Source organism: Myiozetetes cayanensis, unplaced genomic scaffold (assembly GCF_022539395.1).
Source record: "Myiozetetes cayanensis isolate MyiCay16 unplaced genomic scaffold, myiCay2020 scf2-11, whole genome shotgun sequence".
NCBI classification, from domain to species: Eukaryota; Metazoa; Chordata; class Aves; order Passeriformes; family Tyrannidae; genus Myiozetetes; species Myiozetetes cayanensis.
This window is the reverse complement of record NW_026087411.1, coordinates 4,656,111-4,680,766: the sequence shown is the minus strand read 5'-3', so window position 1 is coordinate 4,680,766 and position 24,656 is coordinate 4,656,111. Positions and strand designations below refer to the sequence as shown.

At 40.6% G+C, this 24,656-nt stretch overlaps 1 protein-coding gene across 2 annotated transcripts in view; it reads right to left on the bottom strand.

Moving 5' to 3' along the window:
* MRPS5 (mitochondrial ribosomal protein S5) overlaps positions 1-23,218 on the bottom strand; it is a 35,860-nt gene extending 12,642 nt beyond the window's left edge. Inside the window, exons 1-6 of one of the 2 annotated variants that reach the window (XM_050315103.1) lie at positions 23,069-23,218; positions 19,286-19,423; positions 11,957-12,082; positions 11,438-11,671; positions 8,599-8,633; positions 709-799 (exon numbers count right to left, since the gene is read on the bottom strand). In XM_050315103.1, the coding sequence (XP_050171060.1) occupies positions 709-799; positions 8,599-8,633; positions 11,438-11,671; positions 11,957-12,082; positions 19,286-19,423; positions 23,069-23,135 (691 nt within the window). In that variant the 5' untranslated portion in view covers positions 23,136-23,218. Of the gene's footprint in view, positions 1-708; positions 800-8,598; positions 8,634-11,437; positions 11,672-11,956; positions 12,083-19,285; positions 19,424-19,745; positions 19,798-23,068 lie in introns of those variants that run through there. The other variant, XM_050315104.1, reaches the window with a different exon arrangement.
* Between the last annotated feature and the right edge of the window lie 1,438 nt (positions 23,219-24,656).

Sequence of the window (24,656 nt, the reverse complement as noted above, 5' to 3'; positions counted from 1 at the left end):
AACACTATATCCTCAATAACAGAACTGGAAACAGGCAAGAAACTCACTGCTGTACAGGGTGGCTGCACAGAGCCTTCATGTTGAGATCCAGGGCTAGTTAAATGCTGCCCTGAGAGGGTTTGAATGTTTCTAGAGACAGCTTTGTCATCACTATGCTCCATACACTGTTGTGCTTCGAGTCCTGTTACATGGAAACCACAACTAAACTGAATGCCCCTGACTGGCATTCTTTCTCCAGTCTTTGCTGAGAAAGGAAAGGAAAAGGGTCTCTTTTCACAGCTCATACTACAATATTTTTCATAACCTTATGTTTCTTTCTATTTGTCCTATTTACTTTATGCCACAGACAGCATTTCTATGGTTAGATTTCAAACTGCTTACTGAAGAGACTGTTACAAAGAGCTATAACAGAAAGTCTACAAATGGGTCAAGCTGCAGAGCACTAAAGCTTACCATGAGACCTGACTCAAAGGGCCCCAGGTATTCTATTTCTTTTTCTAATACAAAACAAACTGCATAATCTGATTACAAGGCTTACTTTTATAGATGAAACTCAAAATTCTTACAGGTATTTCAATACTGTCCAGTAGCAGAAAAGGGTAATTTTTTTTTTAAAGTATAAAAGTCCCTGTAAATCACCATGCCTCCTGAAGTGCTATTACAAACAGTGATAGATTTGACATCTTTTCATACAGTAAACAGACATACCTGCAGCCCCTTTACCATTTCCAATAGCCACTAAGGCACGTATTGATCTTTTTCTGCCTTCCTTTGCCTTCATACAAAATACATTTTTCACCTGAAGAAAAAATAACACAAAGCATCTTATTATTGCACGGTCCAAATGTTTTGGGTTTGGGGTTTTTTTAGAGAGTCAAGTCTACAAAGAAAAGGTATTAGAGGTCTGTAATATATATTTACAATACATATCTATATGTTTTAATGAATGGGTATCATGTGCAGTGGGACAGTGGCTTCAAAGCATTAAGTACAGAAAGGTTGCTAAAAATCCATACTCAAAGTTACCTCAGTGCAGTTTTATTAAAGCATCCCCTCTGTTGTGGTCAGCTGCACAACAGATAATGCTCTAATGCTGCTTGCTTTATGTGTGATTTCAAGCATGATAAAAAATCATAAGGAAAAAAATGGAAAGTGACACTAACATCTAACTGCCCCCCTCATATTTTAACATATTTTAGAAGCGCTCTTAGAAATTGCTCAAGGTTTGTTGCTGCTTTACATGAATTAAAACTCTCATTACTGAGATGACAGCTGCTGAAAAGAAGATTTTATTTAAGAGAAGGGAAGAAGAAAATAGTATTTCCTTCCTGGAACTAGAAATGTTTACAGAAACTCTGCAAGAAATTCAAGCAGCAGTGCAGGAAAGCTCTTTCATTTGGAGTGGGGGACACAACTACAACTGTGGAGACAGCAGCCTTCTGACTCTGCTACAGACTCCCCAGTGTGATGATAATACTAAATAAGTTTGCTGATGACACTGAACTGGGCCGAGTTGTCGACTCTCTCGAGGGCAGAGACGTCCTGCAGAGACCCTGACAAATTAGAGGGCTGGGCAGTCACCAACCATATGAACTTCACCAAGGGCAGGTGCTGGATTCTGCACCTGGGACGAGGCAACCTGGTTGTGTGTATAGACTGTGGAATGAGATACCAGAAAGCAGCTGCATGAAGGGACCTGGGGTGTTCTGGTCCCTGGATGGCAAGTTAAACATGAGTCAGCAGTGCCCTGGCAGCCAGGAGGGCCAACCATGTCCTGGGGGGCATCAGGCAAAGCATCGCCAGCCGGGTGAGGGAGGCGATTGTCCCACTCTGCTCTGCACTGGGGCAGCCTCACCTTGAATATTGTGGCAGTTTTGGGTATAAAAAAGACATTAAGCTATTAGAGAGTGTCCAAAGGAGGGCCCTGAGGATGGTGAAGGGCCTTAAAGGGAAGCCATGTGAGGAGTGGCTGAGGTCACTTGGCTTGTTCAGCCTGGAGGAGATTGAGGGGAGACCTCATTGCAGTCTTCAACATCAGGTACTGATCTCTTTACTCTTGACAGGACCTAGTGACAGGACTGGAGGAAATGGCATGAAGCTGAGTCAGGGGTGGTTTAGACTGGATATCAGGAAAAGATTTTTCCCCCAGAGGGTGGTTAGGAAGCCTTAGGAAGAGGCTCCCCAGGGATGTGGTCACAGCACCATCAAGCCTGTCTGAGTTTAAGAAGCATTTGGACAATGCTCTCAGGCACATGGTGTGATTCTTGGGGTGTCCTATGCAGGGCCAGGAGTTGGATTCAGTGTTCCTGGTGGTCCCTTCCAACTCAGCATATTCTATGATTCTATAAGCAAGTCACTGCTTTATAGTCTCCCACCTTATATACTGTAATATATCACCTTGATGTAGACAAAAGACAGATGCACAAGTGGGACTGAGAGCATGTCTGGGGAAAAGGTAGAATAACTTGATCTAAAGAATGCAGAATGTGATAAAAAGTAAATAAAATGATGATATAAAAGGGAAGAGACTGGTCACATGTCAACCCAAAATAGCTTCGCACTGTTGGGGTTTAGAAATGTTTCCAAATTTTGTCCTCTGGTAAAGTCAGATCATTTTAGTGTGAAAAACCACACCTCTGAAGCTGAAGCTGCCTCCAAGTGAAGAGCTCTACTTGTGAACATGTGAGTGAATTTAAAATGTGCTGTACCTTTAAATTCAGGTGAGAGACAGCTAAGCAAATAAGCAGCTTAGCTAAGTACTCATGTAGATTCATCATGGAGAACTGTAAATAATCAAACTGTATAAATATGCTTGTATTTTTGGCCTTTGGTGTGCCAGCTTTACCCTCTAGCACGGCCACAAATAAATCAAATAGCTCCTGTGCATGTCAAATAGACTCTGTGTGTGCTTCTTGCACACTAAGTGAACGAACCTGATTTTGGGACAACAATCTCAGATCCTCTGTCCATCTGTTCTAGTTTCCTTGGTTTTGTTTATACATTAAACTATATGTTTATTTAAATATAGACATATAGTTTATATAGTAGGTAATATATTAACTACGTATAAAGTATAAAAATATAATATATAGTATATATAAAAATAGATACATATAAAACAACATACTGGATATTGCTTGACTGTGTTAATAGCTGTCTCAGAATCACCAGCCAAAAGACAGGATTTATTTAATGGTATTATTTCTCCTCTTCCTGTCAAATGCATCAGGTTCTACTTTCTTGAAGCCTCAGTATGATTTCCATATCAGTGCTCCCTCCTTTTCTCTCTATGTAATGCTTCAGTAAGCTAGCCTCATTTTAGTGTTATACATCTGAAACTGGAGTATTATAAAATACTTGGTCATGGCCTTAATGTTCTTACTAAAATTCACAAAAAAACCAAAAAAACCCAACAAAACAACCAAAAAAAACCCCCACCCAAACCCAACAAACCCCCCCAAAATTCCAGTGCCTGCACTAGGTACAGATTAGGAATGGGTACTTCTGAATAATTCCACCTTGCTTTCCTTAAAATAAAGATCCTATTTAATTCAAGGCGTGCACACATTCTACAGAGCACTTTGAAGAAATATCAGCTTTGCTAATTGCTTATTCCAAGCAATTTTTTTTTTCCAATCTTATTGCTTACAAGAACAAGCTAAAAATCCAAGCCCCATAAGATGAAAGTGCCTGTGGAAAGAGGTTATTTACAGAAAATGCAAAATAATGATGAAAGAAAAGGGAGTGGAGCAGAGTGATCTCTCCAGGAGCATCAAGAGCGTACTGTTTTTGCTTTGCGCATACTTTTATCTTCCACTGCCAATCTAAGTAAGTACTTGCACAAAAACAGAGTTGGCATGCATACTGTCAAAAATAAAGGAAATGACGTTTGTAGAAACCTCCTCATGGATTATTCTTTCCAGAATGTGGCAATAAAGACACATGCAATGAGCTTCTCCAAGAGCCTTCCTAACACTGCACTTGTCAGCTGTTTCTGAGCAGCTCTGCAGGAAAATGTGTTCAGCCACCCATCATGATCAGTGCTATTGCATTTCTCCTGAAGTGCTGTGAAGGTCTTTCAAGCTTGATAATGTACACAGGCAGTCACAACTGCTGGAACAACACAGTCCCATGCCTCCTTATATAAAAAGAAGTAGTGCTCTTCTGGAGCGTGCTCAACAATGCTTCATGTCTGTCTTGGGAAATAAGGCCTGCTGCTACAGCCTATCATTAAACTGCACTGGAATTAATTAATGCAAAATGAACAATGTGCCACTTTTAAAACAACACGACCTCGGAAAAATGACTGAAACTAAGACACAATTACCTCTATTTACTAGATTGCCACTCAAGCTAGATTTAAAGCCAAGTTTTGAAATTTGAAAAAAGATGCAACACATGCTCAACCTTAATCAAGATATACCTCCAATTAACTGTCTCTTTGTATCCATTATCCAGTGATGATACTGCAAATTCAGCTTTCTTTTGAGAACCGAGAGAAGAACATCACCTTTCAAAACCAAACTAAAACCACCTCAAATATTTACTAAGAGGAGAAACGACAACGTGGAAATAAGTCACAGTCAAAGACAAGCTGCTAAATGTTATTGTGATTTCAGCTGTTGCACTCTGTTAGAAAAGGGTTAAAAATCCAACACTTCCCTGGAGGTATAGTGGGTATAGTGCTAAGAGAAAAGCACTTCCATGCAAGGCAGCCTAGAGGGGCTCAGGGATATAGCTAAAAGATTTGGGAAACCAGTTACTCAAATCATGTTAGCTAGATCATATACCTACCAGCCTTCTCTCCTCTACACGAAGGGCAGAGCAGATTTGTACCACTGGGGCAGAACACTTCCCACTTGTAATGTTAACCTACCATACCTAAAAATCAGAAACTGCACACGCTGGTGGGCAGAACTAGGATTGCTCGCAAGTCAAAGTTTCTGAGTGTTCCAAATGCCAGTTACTTCTTCCATATAGGCTGACAGGTAAAAGAGATAAAAATAATTAACTGTTGAATCAACAGAACCAGTTGAAGGGAGCAACCCTAAACTCTACTTTTAGGGCAGGCCAAAATCTTTGAGAACTCCAAGAGTATCAGAACGAAATTCTAGTGCACAGCTCTAACCTCTCATTCTTTCCTGTGACAGGTTGCTTCAGGCGCTATCTTAAAAACTGTCTGAATTTTTTATTGTCAGTCTAAAGACACTGTCAGTATCCAGAGAACAGAAAACTTCCCTGTAGTTCTAAAAGCAAAATCTAGAGCCTACAAATCTCCCAAAAGAACATCTGAGGCAACATCTCATTAGAAGTAAATTGTCACTCAGAGACTATCCTGTATACCATCTAATTTTTCAGTTAAAGATGTCAAACAATGGATCTCAGACACTGTAATTTCATGCAGCATTTCTTTTGCACAAGCCTTTTTTATTGCACCCTTTGCAAAAACAACAGCTAGAAAACCATTTCCAACGACTTACAAAAAGAAACAAGGGTTTCAGGCTGGGCAATTAAAATATTCTTTTTGTCACAAGTAGCAAGTCTACCAAGATGAGCCAACAAGAGGTGCCATGCTGGACCCTGTGCTCACCAAGAGGAAGAAGCTAGTGGGGAATGTAGTGCTGCAAGGCAGTCATGGATGCTGGGACCATGAAATGGTGGAATTTATGAGATGCTCAGGGCAGTGAGGAGGGCACACAACAACTCACTGCCCTGTACTTCAGGAGGGCAGATTCTTCAAGGACCTGCTTGGTAGAGTCCCAAGGAATAGAGCCCTGCAGAGCAGAGAGGCCCAAGAATGCTGGTTGAATTTCAAGGATCACCTCCTCCAAGCTCAGGAGCAACACATCCCGATGAGGAGGAAATTCAGCAAAAATGTCAGGAGCTGCTGAGCTAACTCATAGTGAAAAAAGTTTTCAGCAGGTGGAAATAAGGACAGGTGGCCAGGGAGGAATTCAGGGAAATTGTTCAGGAAGTTAGGAATAAGGTTAAGGAAGCCAAGGCCCAGTTAGAATTAAATCTGGTCAGGGATATCAAGGATAACAGGAACAGCTTCTACAAATAATGTCGCAAGCAAAAGACTTGGGATAACGTGGACCCTCTTGGGGAGGAAATAGGAGACAAAAGGCTCAATTTTCACAACTGGCAACAGGCAATTTCAGTGTTGGACAAAACCCCCTCAGGATCTGTCTTTTGCAAAGGGCATTATTTATAACTTCATCTTCTCCCCAGGAAAGCTCCCCTTCATGAAAGATTCAAAGGGCCACTAACCTCATGTTCTGTGCCTTTAGGCCTTACTGATCATCAGGTCTCACTTTCTAATTTTGATTGCACTACAAGGCAATTACTATCATAGCACAGGATATCACACAGGCTACTTTTTACCATGTTCATTCTGGAGAAAATAAAAGAAAAATTCCTCTGAGGATGGATGACACATGAAATGAAGCTCTGCAGTGAAAATGAGAACGGCACATGTCAACTACACATGTAAATTTTAATTTCCACCATGCTTACATTATGTTAGATGCCACTTAAGTACTACCACCAGTTCTATTCAAAGAGATTTTTCTTATGTGTAATATATGAGCAAAACAGGAAATGTGCCTTCAGGTTGGCAAGGAAAGTAAGAAACAGGTAACCCAGGTCACCTACACTAAGTAATGCAATAGTCTACAGGAAAGCCAGAAACAAAACCAATCTACGGTCCCTTCTGCTGTCCCTTAACACTCACTCAAGCTTGCTTTTTCCCTATGACAACTTTAACTCTAGTGTACATGAAAATTTGAGCTTGTCTATAACCCATTCTACAAGTAGGGGGAAATCAAATTATGTCCCTTCTATTTCTATATTATAAGAAAACATTTTAATAAGCAATTTCTTTCTTTTAGCAAGAGAGCACAGGCTTTTCAGTAGCATAATCTCAACAGAAAGGGTCTGTTGGATCTTTGTTCATAAGTCAGTCCTTTAAAAATGGCTTTTAGCTTCTTGCTGTGAAGTATAATTTCCCAGCAAACATTATTTTTATCTCCTGTACTACTGTGAATATAAAGATAATGGAAAACATACAGAAATAGCAGCATGTCTGTCATTTATGTAAAACAAGAATGCTAAAAAAGGTCTATTTATTTCAAAACTCATACTTGTTATCAGAAAATTATAGGACTCAATTATCTTGGGCTCACTGCTGGCTTTGAATATAGAAGTTATTGCTGCTGCTGCTATTTTTCTGCAGAACCACTCCTCTTCCTCAGTTCCCATCTGTGGCAATCTCATATAAGAGTAGACCCCTAGCCTTCTTCTAAAAGCTTTTTAATTATTCAAATATAATAAAGCATTGAAACGGACTTCTATAGCACGTGAAACATTGCATAGCAACTTACTTTGCTGTTTGCACATAATTATGCCAGCACAGAATGGCAAACTCAAGTATCCAAACTGACAGCCAGCTGTGACACGTCACAGTAACAAAACAACGGCCACTTTTCTTCAGTGTGCCCTTTCAATTAACAGAGAGCACTGCCAACTGCAGGGCTCAGCAAGAAAAATCCCTTCTTTCATGTGCAGTGCCCATGCAACTCAATTATTACAAACTGCCCTCCAACACAGATATGGCTAAAGGCCAAGTGATCCAAACAGTCAAAGCCCACAGTGCCCAGTCCACTCCAAAAACCCACTTACATAAGAAAACAGGTTAACAGGTTACAGACTTTGTCTCCCCACCCCTCCTGACAGACTATCTAACTTGTTTTTAAAAAGCTCCAATGACAGACATCCCATATACTCCCAATCCATTCCACTATTCAAATTACCAATTGCACCTAATGCTTTACATCTAAATTTCCTTTCCTTGTTATTTATATCTGTTTCTTTTTATCCTTTTCACAGTAGACATGCAAAACAGCTTATACTTTTCCCTTCTACAGGATTTAAAAAAACAAATAAATAAACCAACTCATGGCTTCTAATTACCCAAGCTGAGACTGCAATACAGCATCACTGTTTTCCGTATCTCTGAAGATACTAACACCCAGTGCAACAAGCAAAGATTTTGACACATAGGATTAATCCAGAAAACACTCAAACCACTGGACGGAATCCCAAATCAAGGTATTCTATGATTCTACTTACTTTACACACAAAGCTACTGAGTTGATTTATGCCCCAAAACATAACAGAGTTTAACAAGGTTTAAATTAATCTATCCAGATGTTGACAAAAAGGCCTTAGGAATTCATTTATTTTACTAGCAGAGTTATACAACTTCCTAATTGTAGTTTTGTCTGAAAAATAACCCCATCACTTTATTAGTTTCCCTATTATAATTGTATGCAAATAACTTTAATGTGAAAACTTTATCTGCAGGCATTTGCCATTTTGGAGTTACACAAAATTACCTTTGAATTAGCTATTTGCTCAACAGAGAAAACAAGACCTCCTGAACAGAATGACAAGAGTATGTAATGCAGCTGAAACAGGATACCAGACTAATTCCTACTGCTAGAACACTGACTTAACAAAGAATTGTTAAATAACTGCAAGGTCAACATAAAATAGTGATAATTCTTTAAAGTCCTTGAAAAGACCTGCAATGCTTACCTCAATGACTCTTGTTTCAAAATCTTCAAAAGTTTCTGTTGGGAGAAAAATAGGGTGTTACATTTCCTTGTGTTACTTTCCTGTGAGCACATCTCCCTGAAGCTGGTATAACTTAAAAAAGGACACAACTTTTATGTAAATGTAATTTATAAAGCAATCTCAGCAATAAGTAGAAAAGATAAGATAAAAATAATTTGATCAAACATATCTGAAGTGAGCTTTATTAGTTGCTTCCTTCTACAAAAGTTTTTTTACTTGACTCCATTCATTCAGTCCTTTAGAGCAAATTCTGTGAAAAAACAGCACACACCTCTTATTTATAAAGCATGTATTTTCCATTTCTTCAGTAAAATCAAGTTATGTGAAGACAACTAGCTTTAAAAAAATAATAAATCCTGTTAAGATAACTTCTCAGAAACTTTAATACTACTTACTACAATTACAATACAGCTCCTGTTAGAACTAAGAGATTACCATCGTTAAATATGTTAGTTGTGCTCTACTGGGGACCCCAACCTCCAATTGCAATCAATATTTCACCTTTTAAAGTACGACACATGCAGGGAAGTAAGATGGAACAGTCTCCCAAGACTGTACAACTTAAATAACCTGAGTAGCAGAGAGGAAGAAAATTACATTTTTTTTTTAATGGCAAAGCAAGACATACAAATTCAACATTGTGTGATTGAACATCACACAGAAAGCAAAGCTTTCCTTAGAATATGTTGAACACGTTGATCACAAGCTAAGCTATACATCCTTTCCAAATTAAATCTGAAAATTTCTTTTGGAAATCACTTTAAATCCCCATTTACACTGAAGCATTTTTGTTAAATTGTATCTGATATTCTTCCTAATTCTTTCCAATCGCAGCAACACTATGAAAATTATCTATCCACAGTGTGTTATAAAAAGAGAATGTTTTGAGTTTTCACTAGCTGGCAGTAAACTGCCTTCTTCTCTAAATACTGCTCTAAAACTGCAAATTACCCCCAAATTTCATACATACTGAGCAAAAGTTGTAACTTGTTAAAATCACCAAATGGGTCACTTGCATTATGACCAAAGTATTACCCAATATTCCTCTTGATATTGTGAAGCATGTATTAGACAATCAATGAATCCCCTCGATTCAAAGAAATCTGGGGTTTGGACTAGATGACCTTTAAAAAGTCCTTTCCAACACAACCTATTCTTCGATTCTATGATTTTATGAAATTGCAAGTACTTCTTGATACACACTTTTGTGAAATTCCAGAAAAAGGAGAAGGATAAAATAAAACAATACATAACCACTTCAAATAACCAAGCATCACCTAGCCAGACCCTTTTTCTATTCTCTTTCAAATCTGCCTGAAAAAAAATCTTTGCCATCAAAGACAATTATTGCATAACTTATTTCGCCTATTAGCAATTAAGGTGTTGTGCATTGTAAAAAAAAATGATCACTTCTAGGTTTTATGTTCAAATCTTTTCACCACAGTGAAGCAATGAAACACTGAACACGTTCAGGTGAATGTTAAATACTCAGCTCTAAGTGGTGAACATGTGCTCTTCACTGCACAGAAAGTGAGTTTCTGCTCTGTCATTGTAAAGGACTTAAAAGAAGTAAAATGTTTTTGAAATGTCTTACAATGTTGTAGGGAAGCAAAGAGTAAGAATACTGGACAGCTTTGGGCATGACATGGGTATCTACATGTACTACCTCCAGACAAGTCAAATGAGAGAGCACAAAACCATGCAAAATGCAGCCCAGTCAGATCTTATTCACAGGTCTTCACACACTGCAAGACAAGTCAGCAAGTTAGGTTTGGCTTTCAGCGGTCCCACCAGCATTTCTCAATATCCTTTTTACAGAAGCAGGCATCAAAAATGCATCAAATAATGGACATTGCCAAAAAGATCCTGTTTTCTCCGAGTTTCTGTTTCAAAACCTGATCACCACACCTGAATATAAATTGCAATTATATTTGTTTCCTTTTAAGCAATGGAGAACGTACTTAAAATTTATGCATACATTTTCCACAAGAATCCTATTATCGGTTTGGTTGTGGAAATGTGTTGGCTTTGAAAACAATGGAGAGTGCAGTAAATTCCAACCATCTCGGTGTAAGAAGCAGAATAGACAAGGTATCCTTACAAACTCCTGCTTTTCCAACTTATCTCATTAATAAGAGCGTTTCAGTGTAACACAGAAGACCACTGCCAATTAAAGCAGTTAATACTTCTTTTATTTGGTGTAGTTACAGTGAGATTCTGGAGAAAAGCTAAAAACTGTATACGAGTGTAGAACTGGGGACTCAGTCCTTCACCAAACACTGCTTTATCATTTACACATAACCTCCAAGATTATTATAAACATGATCATCTTGGCACCATTTAGAGATCTGTTAGTCTACACCAAGCAGACTTTTAGCTCACAGCAGAGGATATGAAAGCCAACAGGCATTCTGTTCCCTCTCCGAAGCCTCTTCAGTTGCAAAAAACCACTGCAAACTTGTGAGAAATACAGTTTTATTTCTAAGTGAAAAACATTGTTCTTTCTCTACTCCTAGCTAGCATAATAAGTAAATCTATGACATAATACAGTATTCTGTAACACAGCATAACATCACACAGTCTATAACATACTACAACAGTGGAAGAAGTGTTTTAACAAATTTCACCTGTCTTTACCTGTTCTTTGATTTAGCTTGCTTATGTATGGGCATATAAGAGAGAATTTCTCTTATATGATTGGAACTTACTTTCAATCACAGGAAAAGCCTGGATCTCACTTTCTCCAAACCCCTTATCAGAAAGGCTAAGTAAGAGGAAGACACATAATTGGTATTCTTACCTCCATTAGGACCTGGGTCAGGAGGATCCAGAAGGACACCTCCCCAACACCTTCCACTCCATCCTCCCTCTCTTTTAACTCTTGTTTTTCTTTTCTTCTCCCATGTATCTCTCTGCTGAACAATTTCAGTCTGAATTCTATCTCGTTCTTCTTTTTTTCGTTGAGTAACTGCCTGGACTCTCCCAGTTTGTATCACAGGAGCATTAAGACCAGGCCAGAGGAAACCAGAACGTCCTTAAAAATAACAGAGAACAATTACGTTTTATTCCAAATTAGGACTACAACTCTGCACTCTGGAGAAAAAGTAACAAAATGCTAAATTCTCACATATTTCAAGTACATTTTATGATGTGGAATTTATAACATTAAATAATAATATCAAGATTTTTGTTTAAACACAAAAATATCTCAAGCAGTTCTGATACCACAGAAAGGAACAGAATTATGTCAATTTATTAAAGCAAGAACACTACACACAAAAAGGTCAAGATGTCTTCAGCTCCTTATTTGCGAATCTACCTTCACCAATCTCCTGGCCTCTATTGAGATTCTTCCTTAGCTTTTTCTTCCTTCTCTTTCCTCTTCCTTTCTTTACTCCTGCACCAGTCTCTGCCAAAGCTCCTTTCCATAGCTCATCAGCTGTCACTGAAATAAAAAAATCTTTCATAAGTAATGTACAAGTACAGCTTATATCAGAAACCGAGGCTGAACAAAAAATTACTCTGAACTTGAAACTTGCTTGATCTTTGCTTTGCTGGAACTTAAACTGCAGGATTACTGCCATGCTAACAAAGTAATGTCCTACTATGTGCATATGTATTTGGTGCAAAGATGTGCCTCTGCTCCTGACAATCTTGCAATCAGACAGGCACACAGCCAAATGCACTTTTTTTTACATGGATTTTCAAAACTGATTTAACGGTAAATATTCTTAACAAGTAACCATTAGGGTCATTAAAAGAAAGTAATTCATTAGTAACTCAGAGCAGCAATACCTGGAAGCACTTATCCAAGGACAACAACCAATGACAATCACCTTGAATCACCCCCAAAAGTATCCAGGGGTTAAAAAGCCACAAAGCACAGAAAGTTAACCAAAACATAAATCTGCTGCTGTTCTCACGTTCTGAAAATACAACATCCCCCCTATTTCCTTATTTATACAAAATGCAAAACTAATGTAAGGAGGAAGGAATGTAAAACACTTCAAACAGCCTCATCACAGAGCTCAGGCTTTGGTCAGGCCTCCTGACACAGAACAGGTCAGGTTGGAAGGGACCACATCTGGCCCAACCTCCCTGATCAAGCAGGGTCATCCCAGAGAACATTATACAAGATTGTGTCCAAACAGTTCTTGAATACCTTCAGTGAGGGAGACACCACAAACTCTCTGGAGAATTTGTTCTAATGCACAGTCACTGCACGGTAAAGAAGTTCTTCCTCATGTTCAGGTGGAACTTCCTGTGCATCAGTTTTTGCCCGTTCCTCTTGTCCTGTTAGCTGGCACTACTAAGCAGAGCCTGGCTCCATTCTCGACACCCTTCTCTCAGATACTGATAGATATTGATGGGGTCCCCTCTCAGTTGTCTCTTCTTGACGCTAAACAGGCTCAAGTCCCTCAGCCTGTCCTCATATGAGGGATGCTCCAGTCACTTGATCAACTCCTGCTCCAGGAGTTCCTTGTCTTTCTTGTCCTGAGGAGACCAGAACTGGACACAGCACTCCAGATGTGGCCTGATCAGAGCTGAATAGAGGGGAAGGATCACCTCCCTCCATCTGCTGGCAGTGCTCTTCCTAATGTACCCCAGGATACTGCTGGCCTTCTTGGCCATAAGGGTACTGCTGGATCATGGACAGCTTGTTGTCCACCAGTACCCCAGGCCCTTATCCCCAGAATTGCCTTCCAGCAGGATGGCCTCCAGCCTGTTCTGGTGCTTGGAGTGATTCCTCCCCAGGTGCAGGAATCTGCACTTGCCCTTGTTGAATTTCAGGCAGTTCTTATCTGCCCATTTCTCCAGCCTGTCATGGTCCTTCTGAAGGGCTGCACAGTCCTCTGGGGTATTGGCCCCTCCTCCCAGCTTTGTGTCATCAGCAAACTTGCTGAGGAGGCATTTGGCCCTTCATTCAAGTCACTGATGAGTAAGTTAAACAATACTGGGCCCAATACAGAACCCTGGGGGACACCACTAGGGACAGGCCTCCAACTAGACCCGGTGCCGCTGATTATGACCCTCTGGGATCTGCCATTCAGCCAGTTCTCAATCAACATCACTGTGCACTCATCCAGCCCACACTTGTTCAGTTTTCTGTGGGGATGCTGTGAGAGACAGTATGGAAAGCTTTGCTGAAGTTGGGGTAGACAATATACACTGCTCTCCCTTCATTCATCCAGGTAGTCGTTTCCTCACAGAAGGCAATGAGGCTGGTCATTTTTCATTCTATTAGTCCAGACAGGAAGGTTCTCACCACAGAATACAAAGTGTCACCATCATTCTATTTGCATATTAATGCTATTACATGTTTAACCCAGGGGCAATGTTACTATGGTAGTTTAAATCTTGTCTTCTCTGATTTAAACCAGAGGAATTAAAATAACCATGCTCAAATTGCTGCAGTTTCCCATCAGCAATTCATTCTTGTTCGATTAATGCACTTGAGAGATCCTGTCCCACAGACTGGCAAATGCACTGGAACTGGAAAGGCTCTGCTGTACTGACAACATGGTGAGGTGTTGACAGGAGCTATCCACGATGCCCAAAGGTACCACTAAGTGCCCAGGTTCCTTTTTTGTATTGACTAAGTTTGTTGAAGGTGTCAAGGTGGTCCTTCCAAGAGCTATGATGAACACCTTTTCACTCAAAAACCCTTTTCAAAGTGGGAAGCACAACTGATTCCGTGTTGAGAATCCTGAGTCAGACAACCAAAGCTCAGTACACCGGAAAGGAAGTACACACAACTCTGCAAGGCAGGAAGCTACAAATTGTTGTACAAATAGTACAACAAGGCAAATATTTAATACAGAATTTCAGCTGTATTGCAGACAAGTGTAAATGGGTGTAATACAGACAGATAGAAATGCCCATGGATAACAGCAGTGTTTATCACACTTCTTATATGCTGTGAGGCAAGAGTTGAATTTGCTCCTGGTAGGATTTAGTCCTCAAAGAAAGAATTTCTTTGTCTGAAATTACGTGCCCTTTTCGAGACATTCAAGTGAACCCTAATGTCCAGAGGTTTATGAGTAAAAAAAAAAATTCCACAAACAGCAGCTGTATCAAATGGTTTGAAACCAGTATCTGAAATGTCAGGCACTGAAAAACCTTCCAGTTGATTATGACTAACTGATGCATGTAGCTGTGAGCTAAATGCAGGGAGTGAGGGGGGAGAAGCCAACAAAGAAACCCACCAAAAACCCCCAGAACTTGCATAGAAGTGCATTATCTCCTTACCATCAGTTTTTTTTCAGGTAAGTAGGTAATGCATGATTCAGTAATTCCACATTCTTAAGTGAACTAGGTGACTATTCCATGACTTAGAAGGCTGATCATCAGTCCTTTTAAGCTTCTTAGGTTATTTAGAAAGCACTGTGTAACCAGCAATTATTTTTTTTAAATGATAATCCTGCTAGCCTGGAAACATGGAAATACAATAAAGGTATTTACATTTTTCTTTGCAAGGTTATTTTTAAGCTGGAACAGTTCCCCAGTCTGCAGTTTGTGTGGTCTGAAAAAGGGTCACAACAGCTACAAAGGAGGCTGCAGAGGGGCAGCAACAAGCAGTTGAGAGAAAAGAACAAGCTCTTGAGCTGGTAATACACTCAAAAAAAACTTCTGCACTTTGAGCTGCACTCCACAATAAGATCACTTTAATTATAACAGAGGAAATTAGCAAAGGTCACAGCATAAGGAGATTGTCTTGTACCAAAGGAGACTAGGCAGTGCCAACAGATACAGCAAGAAGAGGTCAGACCGAGTCAAGTTTTGGCCTCAAGCACTGCACAAATTCTGACAAAATTAGAATCAGATGAAAACATCCCATTTGGTACCAAAGTGCAGTTCAACTAATCAGTCTATAATAATATCATCATGTGTTTGGAAAGCAGTTGAATTTAATGAAACACATCAGAAGCCTACAGGCTACAGAGCCGAGCTCTTTGTAAGATGGAAGATATCACACTGATTTTAAGACGAAGTGACAAGAATGGAATATGAAAGGGATAGGCTGTCATCAAGAAGATTACAATGGTGGGCACATTGCTTATGACAGACAGACAACACAGCAATGGAGAAAAATAAAAGTCTGACTATCAGAAAGGTCAATCTGACTTGGCAGCAAAGCACCAAGGTGATTAGAGAGCATATACACAGGCAGGAGAAATGTCTTAAAGTGGAGGAAATAACTCCAACCAGAAGTGAGGATCACCGTACTGCTTTACACATTTACAGAAACGTTCCAAAATGAAGACAGTACAGTGCAGTCTCTTAGTGACTTAGAGCCTTACTTTATTTTGCCTTTGTAAAATAGGATGCATGCAATGCATTCCTCAAGAGCTAAAACAGAACCCATCATAAAAGCACATACCTACTAAGAGGGGGGGGAAAGTGTCATATATAAGATTTTACTTAATACATGAGAAAGAGATCCATTACTCAATTTAGCTGAAAGCACGCTTTATGCCAGCTGATCACTAACAGCCACTAAAAAGAGTCTGTATGACATCACTCGATTTTGCTTATTGTACACAAAATATATTTGTAGTATTTTGAAAAGGATTTGGGTTTGTGTCTTTTTTATTCTATCCCTGAATATCAGGAATAAGACAAGTGTTCACTTCAGATTAATATCAGACCACACCTGAGTAATTCACAAGTATTACCAAAAGACTTGCTATAAACCATATCAGAAAACAGTACTGAAGCTACAAGCAGATTTCTTTGTCTACTGAAAGATGAGTTCCCAGCTTGCTTAGGATACAAAGAAAGACAAAGAGCAGTAAGCTGGAAAACTGAAGGGAGTAAAAGGAGAAAAAGAATCAATTTTGTAAAACAGATAAGTAAGCAGTTATATGATTGTAACTCCTCATAGCCTTAATGCTAGAACTCTTCTTACAATACTGATAATGTCAAGAGGTAACTCAGTAATTATTTATCTGCAGTGTTCACACTTGTAGAAAAATTCTTTAAAAACTGAAAAAATATGTATTTTTTCATTCTGATTTCAAGTTAGATTCAGCAGTCAAAATGAACAATTTAATTCAAAGAAAACTCACACAGGACTACAAAAACGTAATATAAAATGTAATTAAGGAGCAGCCTTTCAGGAATTGATGCTTCTGAGTAAAAACACAGAGATTTCTACCAAGTACAACTGCTAACTGCTTTCAGTACTTAAAGCATCTAGAGATAAAACATGTTACTAGAGTACAATTTTATATTGTTAGTCTAAATGATTCTCCCATGACTGTTACAAAATAGTTTTATAACCTCTGAAAAATCATCATCTTCTTTATTCTGTATTCTAACCTAACAGGAAACATCACCCAGCAACAGAGAAATTAGATTCTTCTTTTCAAGGCCAGGTTGGATGGGGCTCTGAGCAGCCTGGTATAGTGGAAGGTGTCCCTGGCCACAGCAGTGGCATTGGAACAAGATGATCTTTGAGGTCCCTTCCAACCCAAACCATTCTATGGTTTCCAGGGGTACCTAATGGAGTTAATACTGTGAGTAGGAGAGTATAATTTTTATATAGCCCCAGTATCAAATAAAGTTCTTTATTCTCACATACAGTTGGATACATAGGGGATGTTTAGATGACTGGGGTCAAATATAACTCCCAAAGCTGGGAAACAGCCAAACCAATAAATGAAAACTGAACTGCTTCCCATGAGGAGGATGGTGAAAAGGGGAAAGGAGGGAGGGACAGAAGCCTGGAATAAGAAGATCATTTTAAATTATTTCATTACAAACTCACTGAAATATGTCAAAGGACAAGAATAAATCCCTGTGTATATTTTTGTGTCAGAATTGGAGGAGACAACTATCTGGATAATGCTTACAGACTGCCTAGAATAATTGCAATTCCTCCTATTTAAATTAATTCCTTCTATTTAAAACAATTAAAATATTAAAAACAATAGATATGTTGAAAGTATAGGTGACCCTACTAACAAAAGCATAGTATTATTTTTAGAAGTAGGATGGAAGACAAATAAGCATTCACTAACAAGATAGAAAAGTACAGTCACCTTTCTCAGTCACAAAGCACTGTCATTTGGTTGACATTTCATTTGAAAACTATGTCACATAAAACGGTCATATCTGCATTTTAAATTTTACCACTTCTAAAGCAACTGCACTGCTAGAGGCCATGAGTGATTTATACTGTTTGTACCTACTTCATTTGAATTCTGAAGATTTTATTTTTTCCTTCTGTTAGAGAAACTGTTCTTAGAATAACCGTACTTTGAAATATAATCCATCTTCTGAATCTCATGGTTACTGTCTGTGCTGAATACCTAAAGGAGATACACTTTCATTTTTCCAGATTGTTACATCTTATTAGATAAGACAATAGTTTGCAGTAGTAAAAATAACTTCTTTAAAAATAACTTGTTTAAAATTTTATTAAGTCCAGCAGCAGAGATGCCATTACAACAAATGTTTTTAATTCAGTCATTAACAAGACATCTGGAAAAATTCCTGGTAAAACAGAGCTCACCTAGAGTTTGTGAATGTGAACATAAACCTAATTAAGGAAACAATCTAACCTACAAATTGTAATCACATTGCAATCATATGTGGTGCTTAAATTTAAGATAAACAAAATAACAACAGTGCTTAGCTTCTTACATATTCTTATCTTGTTATTGCTTGTCTAAGTGAGTTTTTCCGGCAGGTGGCATCCTTAGAAAACCTTTACTACGCAGAACCTGTGGTTCACACTGCAGCCTTTTGCAAGTCTTTGGAGACCTCTCTACCTTCAATTACGTGACATCAGTCAACAGTGAAAATTTACTGCATAAGAGTAACAGACAGGCAGCTGTCTGTTTAAACCCCATTTCTTTAGCAAATGTAAAGAAAAAAACCCACAGTATTCTGCCACTCAGATGTTGAGAATAGGAAGACACCACCAGTTCTGAAGCCCTGATTTTGCAGAGCTCTTAAATTCTATGCACTATGAACAGTCAAAGAACTTAAGACTCTCAAATTGCTGCATTTATCTCCTCTAGAGATTCTGTCCTTACTATTCCTTCTATTCCTGTATGGGTAGGATAAGAAACCACAAAGCAGGTGAAATGGCTCCTCAGTTATCCCACTTCACAGTCCTGAGCAAGAATTGAAACAGTCATCATTTCTCAGTTTTGTTAAGCATGGGTGTAATTCCTTTCAGGACTGGAGGAAAATACTGCAGCTGACCAGACAATTAGCAGGACATTATCAACAATTTTTGTTTAACACACATTATTGCATTTCAGCTATTTAATTTCTGAGACAGCACAGCTTGAAAAATATGTCTTGCCTGTGGCTCAAAAATAATTTAGAGAATAAACACACAATTTATATTCACAGTAAAAGACTAGGAAACAGAGGGGTAGGTGCTTCCCCCTTGCATCCAATGACATATATTGGATGGATTCACTGTGACATAAAACAAACCCTTGCTATTAAAAAATAATAAACTGACTTTGTGCATGCACTTCTCTCAATACCTCTCACTGCAACTATAATCTCAGGAGATAGAAAAAAGTTACTATGCATAAATTTTCACGACTGTGTCTCTCCAAAGCAGTATTTTCTTTTCTTCTTCTTTTTATTACAGTTAATAATTTTTATCCAACTCAAGACTTACATGTATTGAAGAAACTGCTTTTTCTGCATTGCTCAACTGTCACATTCCAGGGGGCAGAGATGGAACACCGTGTCTGGAAAGTCCATGCCAGGCTAGAATAGGAACAGCAACTCCCTTTCACTGGCACAGAAGCAAACCCTGAGAACAAAGACAGAAAGGTATTCATATATATGACATTTTCTTCCTTAAAACATTGTTTTTCGCAAATATATGCACCAGAAGAAAAACCAGTAATTTTCAAAGGGAATCAGACTTGAACATTTGTACTGAAGTGCAAAGCAGAATGTGGGGGAAATATATCGCAATACGAAATGTCACGAGGAGCAGAAGGTTAGAAGACTTCTATGCCCTCAAAAAGTAGAAATATTGTCTTACCAGTAAAACATGCAACAATGTTCCTGGACGTAAAAGTGATAAATAAATACATCATAAAATCATGTATGTGCTACGAAAACCACACCTGAAATTGGCCCAATCAACCTGTTCAATATCTTCATTAATGGCCTCAGTGGTGGGGTAGAGACCCAGAGCAAGTCTGCTGATGATACAACACTGAAAGGAGTGGAGATACACCAGAGGGTCCTGCTGATTCTTGACAGGCTGGAGAAATGGGCTGGAATCTCACGACATTCAACAAGGGCAAGTGCAAAGCCCTGCACCTGGGAAGGAACCACATGCACCAACAGATCCTTAACGGCTGGAAAGCAGCGTGGCAGAAAAGGGCTTGGGGGCTGCAGGTGGCCATCAAGTTGGCCATGAGCCAGCAATGTGCTCTTGTGGCAAAAGAGGCCAACAGCATCCTAGGCTGTGTTAGTACTGTTGCCAGTGGGTTGAGGGAGGTGATCCTTCCCCTCTAAACAGCACCAGTGGGACACCTGGAGCGCTGTGTCTAGTTCTTCCGTTACAAGAGAGACTTGGACATAGTGGAGGATTGGACATTAGGAAAAAGTTCTTCACTGGGACAGGTTCCCCAAAGAAGTGGTCGCAGCACCAAGCCTGCCAGAGTTCAAAGGGTGTCTGGATGATGCTCTTAGTCACGTGATTTAGGTAATCCTTGGAGGAGCAGGGAGTTGGACTCAACAATCATTATGGGTTTCTCCCAACTTCAGATATTGCACAAGAAAGTCCAGCAGTCACAGAGATGATTAGGGACTGGGTCATTTCTCATTAAGAGGAAAGTCTGAGAGCTGGGAAGACTCAGTGTGGAGAAAAGCAGGCTCAGGAGAGATCTTATCTATGTATACAGATACGTGAAGGGAGGGTAAAAAGAAGACTGAGCCAGGCTCTTCTCACTAGTGCCAGTGATAGGACAAGACGCGTATAATTCAAAACCAGAAAATTCCATAGGAACATATGAAACTTTTTTTTTTAATTCTCTACTGAACATGGCCCTGGGTAATCTACTCTACCTGATATCAATTATTCAATGTTATTCAGAAGATGACAATAAAAATTAAAAAAAAAAAATTAAAATCTACTTCTTCCTAAACTACATTTAAATTCATTTCAGCTAGATTTTAAAAACAAAAAATAAGCATGACTTTTGTCACGTTCTGTTACATGTCATGAACTTGAACATATGTAATGTTCACTATCAATAAAACAACAATCTTTTTTGAAATCAGGACAGTAGCTCCCTCTAGGCCAATAACAATCAGTTCAGTTAACTGGGGTAATGTAGCAGGAAGTTCTAAAAAATTCCCATCAAAATAGTCTTAAAATGTAAATTTATCATCATTAATATTCACCATTTTATTGCCCATTCACTCAATCTTCAGTAATCCTGCAGGCAATAAAATTCTGACAGAATGGCTGGGGCACAAAAGGAAAAGCCAAATGTCAGAAAAACAAGAAGCCAAATAAACACTGTTGTGATAGAAGAAGGTCAGAAGATCTGATCTTGGCTTCACTGCAGCCAATGACAAATCTCCTAGGATAACAACTATTTGTAAAGTGAGAGGAATTCCTACTTCTAAGACTGCCCAGCTGGCCTGCCCCAAACCATAAAACGATGAGTAAGATTTGCATGCTTAAACTCCATCTATGATATGATGTTACTGCACATGAAGAAAATACGGAAACTGCTATGTCATGACACAGCAACCTTGTCCACTGATGATAATGTGAGTGTAAAGCTTGTTATTTTATATGGTAATTATCACATTTCCTATCCTAATGAAGAACAACACGTGCAAGAGCAACTAGGTTCACTCTACCTAGCAAAATGCGAGTTTTAGAAAAACCTGACATGTATTTAGAAAATCCAATTAGCGTGGTTTAGATGCAAAACTGAATTCTTCTCTAGCTCTTGTAGGCCCCCGAGTGATTGAACTGACAAGGGAATGTGTGCACCCGTGGTGTGTTCTGATCCAGGCGCACCCAGAGCAGCCCCCACTGGGCTGTTTTTTGACTTTGAGTTCATCCCTGGCCTTTTAATGCTGTGCCACAGCAACCACTGCCAAAGGCTCACAGATACAGCTGCGCTCAACACACCCAAGACTCTTTTTCTGCTCTGGAATTGATACAGTGGAGGGAAAATCAGTGCAAGGGCTTATCAAGCTCAAGTACACTTTCCCAATGACCAGCCACCTTGGAATCATGGGAACACTCCTGGTCTCCCTGGTCCCGCAACAGCCTTGCAGCGTAACCCCAGAGCACGAGGCAGCAGGGGCTGCTCTCACCTGGTCACACCTCAGATCCGTGGGAAGGCAGCAGGGACACTGCAAACCCGCTGTCCGTGCTGCTGTGCATGTACGCGGATGGATGGATGTATGGATGTGCACATGGATGTATGGATATGCATGTGGAAGGATGTACCCAGGGATGTATGGATATATATGCACATGGATGAATGTACACAGGGGTGTATATATGAGGCTGAGGGAGCTGGGGTTGTTTAGCCTGGAGAAGAGAAGGCTCAGGGGTGACCTCATCACTCTCTACAACTACCTGAGAGGAGGTTCTAGCCAGGTGGGGGTCGGTCTCTTCTCCCAGCAATCAGTAGGACAAGAGGGCACAGGCTTAAGCTCTGTCAGGGGAGGTTTAGGTTGGATATTAGAAAGAAGTTCTTTACAGAGAGAGTGATCAGGCATTGGAATGGCCTGCCCAGAGAGGTGGTGGATTCACCGTCCCTGGAGGTTTTTAAGACGAGGCTGGATGTGGCACCGAGTGCCATGATCTGGTAATCACAGTGGGGTTGGATCAAGGGTTGGAGTTGATGATCTCGGAGGTCTCTTCCAACCCAGTTAATTCTATGATTCTGTGTGCACATGGACGAACGTATACATGGACGTATATCTGTACACATGGATGTATGGATGTGCACACGGATGGATGGATGGATGCACACATGGATGAACGTACACAGGGATGTAGATACACACGGACTTATGATGAGCACGTGGATGGATGTGCACACGGACGTATGGATGCGCACATGGATGGATGCTGTGCACAAGGGCGTATGGATGTACACGTGGAAACACGCACGTGCATACGGATGCATATATGGATAGAAGTATGTACGGAAGGACGGACGGATGCGCACACGCAGCGCGCCACCCTCCACCTGCGGGGCACCGCTCGGCCTCCTGCAGCGACCACCCGGACCGGGGCGTTGCCAGGGGACAAGGGCCCGCGGGCGGTAACCACTGCCCTCCCCGCCGAGCCGCCCCGGCCCCGCGCTCCCCCGTCACCCCATCGCCCCTCCGTGCCGCCCAGAGCACGCCCCGGCCCCCCGTCACCTCTCCGTGCCGCCCAGAGCACACCCCGGCCCCCCGTCACCTCTCCACGCCGCCCGCAGCGCTCCCCAGGCGCCCGCCCGCCCGGCCACCACCACTGCCGCCGCCATCTCGGCGCCGCCGCCGCTCCCGGCACCGCCCTGGGGTGCCCCGCGCGCTGCCTGATGAGGGAGCGCGGCCGGCGGGAGCGCGGCGGGGGAGAAACCGGGGCGGGAAGGCAAAAACCAGGGGCGGGCACTCGGGTGAAGCTCTACGGGAGCTCTCCCGCCGCCGCTCCGGCCCCGTCCCGCTGGCACTCGCACCGTCGCGATCCAGCAGGCAGGCAGGCGAACAGCCCCGAAGGGAAAGCTCGGGAATGGGTTTTGCTGGAGTGAAAGAGGAAGGGTTAATCAAAAACACTTTTACTGTAAACCCATAAGAGCCCCCCTTACCCCCTGTATTTCGTTCACTGTAAGCTGTACTTTTGGAGGAAGGCAATGTGCTGTACTAAGAGCATTAGACCTTAAAGGAACCACAACAAACACTAAACAAAGAACTCAACACACATAAATCTCATCCAGAGGAGCCAAGGTAGACATTTGAATAGGTAAAGTAGGCCTACAGCCAAGGGTTTCTTGAAGCTTGAACGATTAGAACACGAGAACAATGGAAAGAACAGAAGGTCACACATGTCACCCGAGGAAGATGAGTAAAATGTAGACCCCAGGATGAAGGCAGGCAGGAACTCCCACCATAATATTCCTCGAAATAGAGACCACACCTCAATCTCCGCCCTGACTCCACCTGCTATGAATATTGTAATCTAGTGATGCAATAATATTAATATGCATGAAACTATGTTGTAATCATGATTAGAAACTGTATAAATTGCTTGTTTTTACTGAACCACTTCGGAGCTTTTTTGTCCAGCCTGAGCTGGAAGCTACCCCGACGTCGTTAATTCAATAAATACCTGCTGTTTATAGGCTCAAAATTCTGCCTTTAAGCATTTTTTTTAATCTGCCTTTTTTTTGGGCATCAGGAGCAGGGAGAGCTGGGAGGGCAACTGTGGGAAAGCTGCTTTTTCCTCCGTGGTGAGGGCATTTACTGCGAGATTTCGTTGGAGGCGAGGGCGTTTAGTAATTTCTTTTTTAGCATTTAGCATTTCTTTTCCGTAGGTTCTTTGTGGGGGCGAGGAGCTTTGGGGTTACAGTCGGTGGGCACTGAGGTCTCTCCTTTAGAAGAGGTTTTTCTCAGGTGCTTCTTTTCCAACCCCATTGGCGTCTCATCGTTTGAACTGCGGTTTTTAAAGGCTGTTAATGCTTCATCTTCCGGTGCTTGGATTAAATGCCAGCATTAGAGAAGTGTTTAGGTTTGCGGTCTCACTACAGTAGTACTGTGGTTCACAAAAATTGTATTCACTACCCAGTGTGCAACAAGCCAGTAATTACACACTCGCGAGAAACACTGATATTTATTTCAGAGTTGTGCAAGCCTCGGGGCTCGGTTGCATTCCACAAATCAAACACACCAAATATCAAAACTTTTTACTATTTATGCATTTTAGCAAACAAAGCAATTAGTGGTCATTTGCAAGTTACCCAGTTCTCTTATTAATTACTATTTTGTCTTCTACTGCTTAATGATTCTCT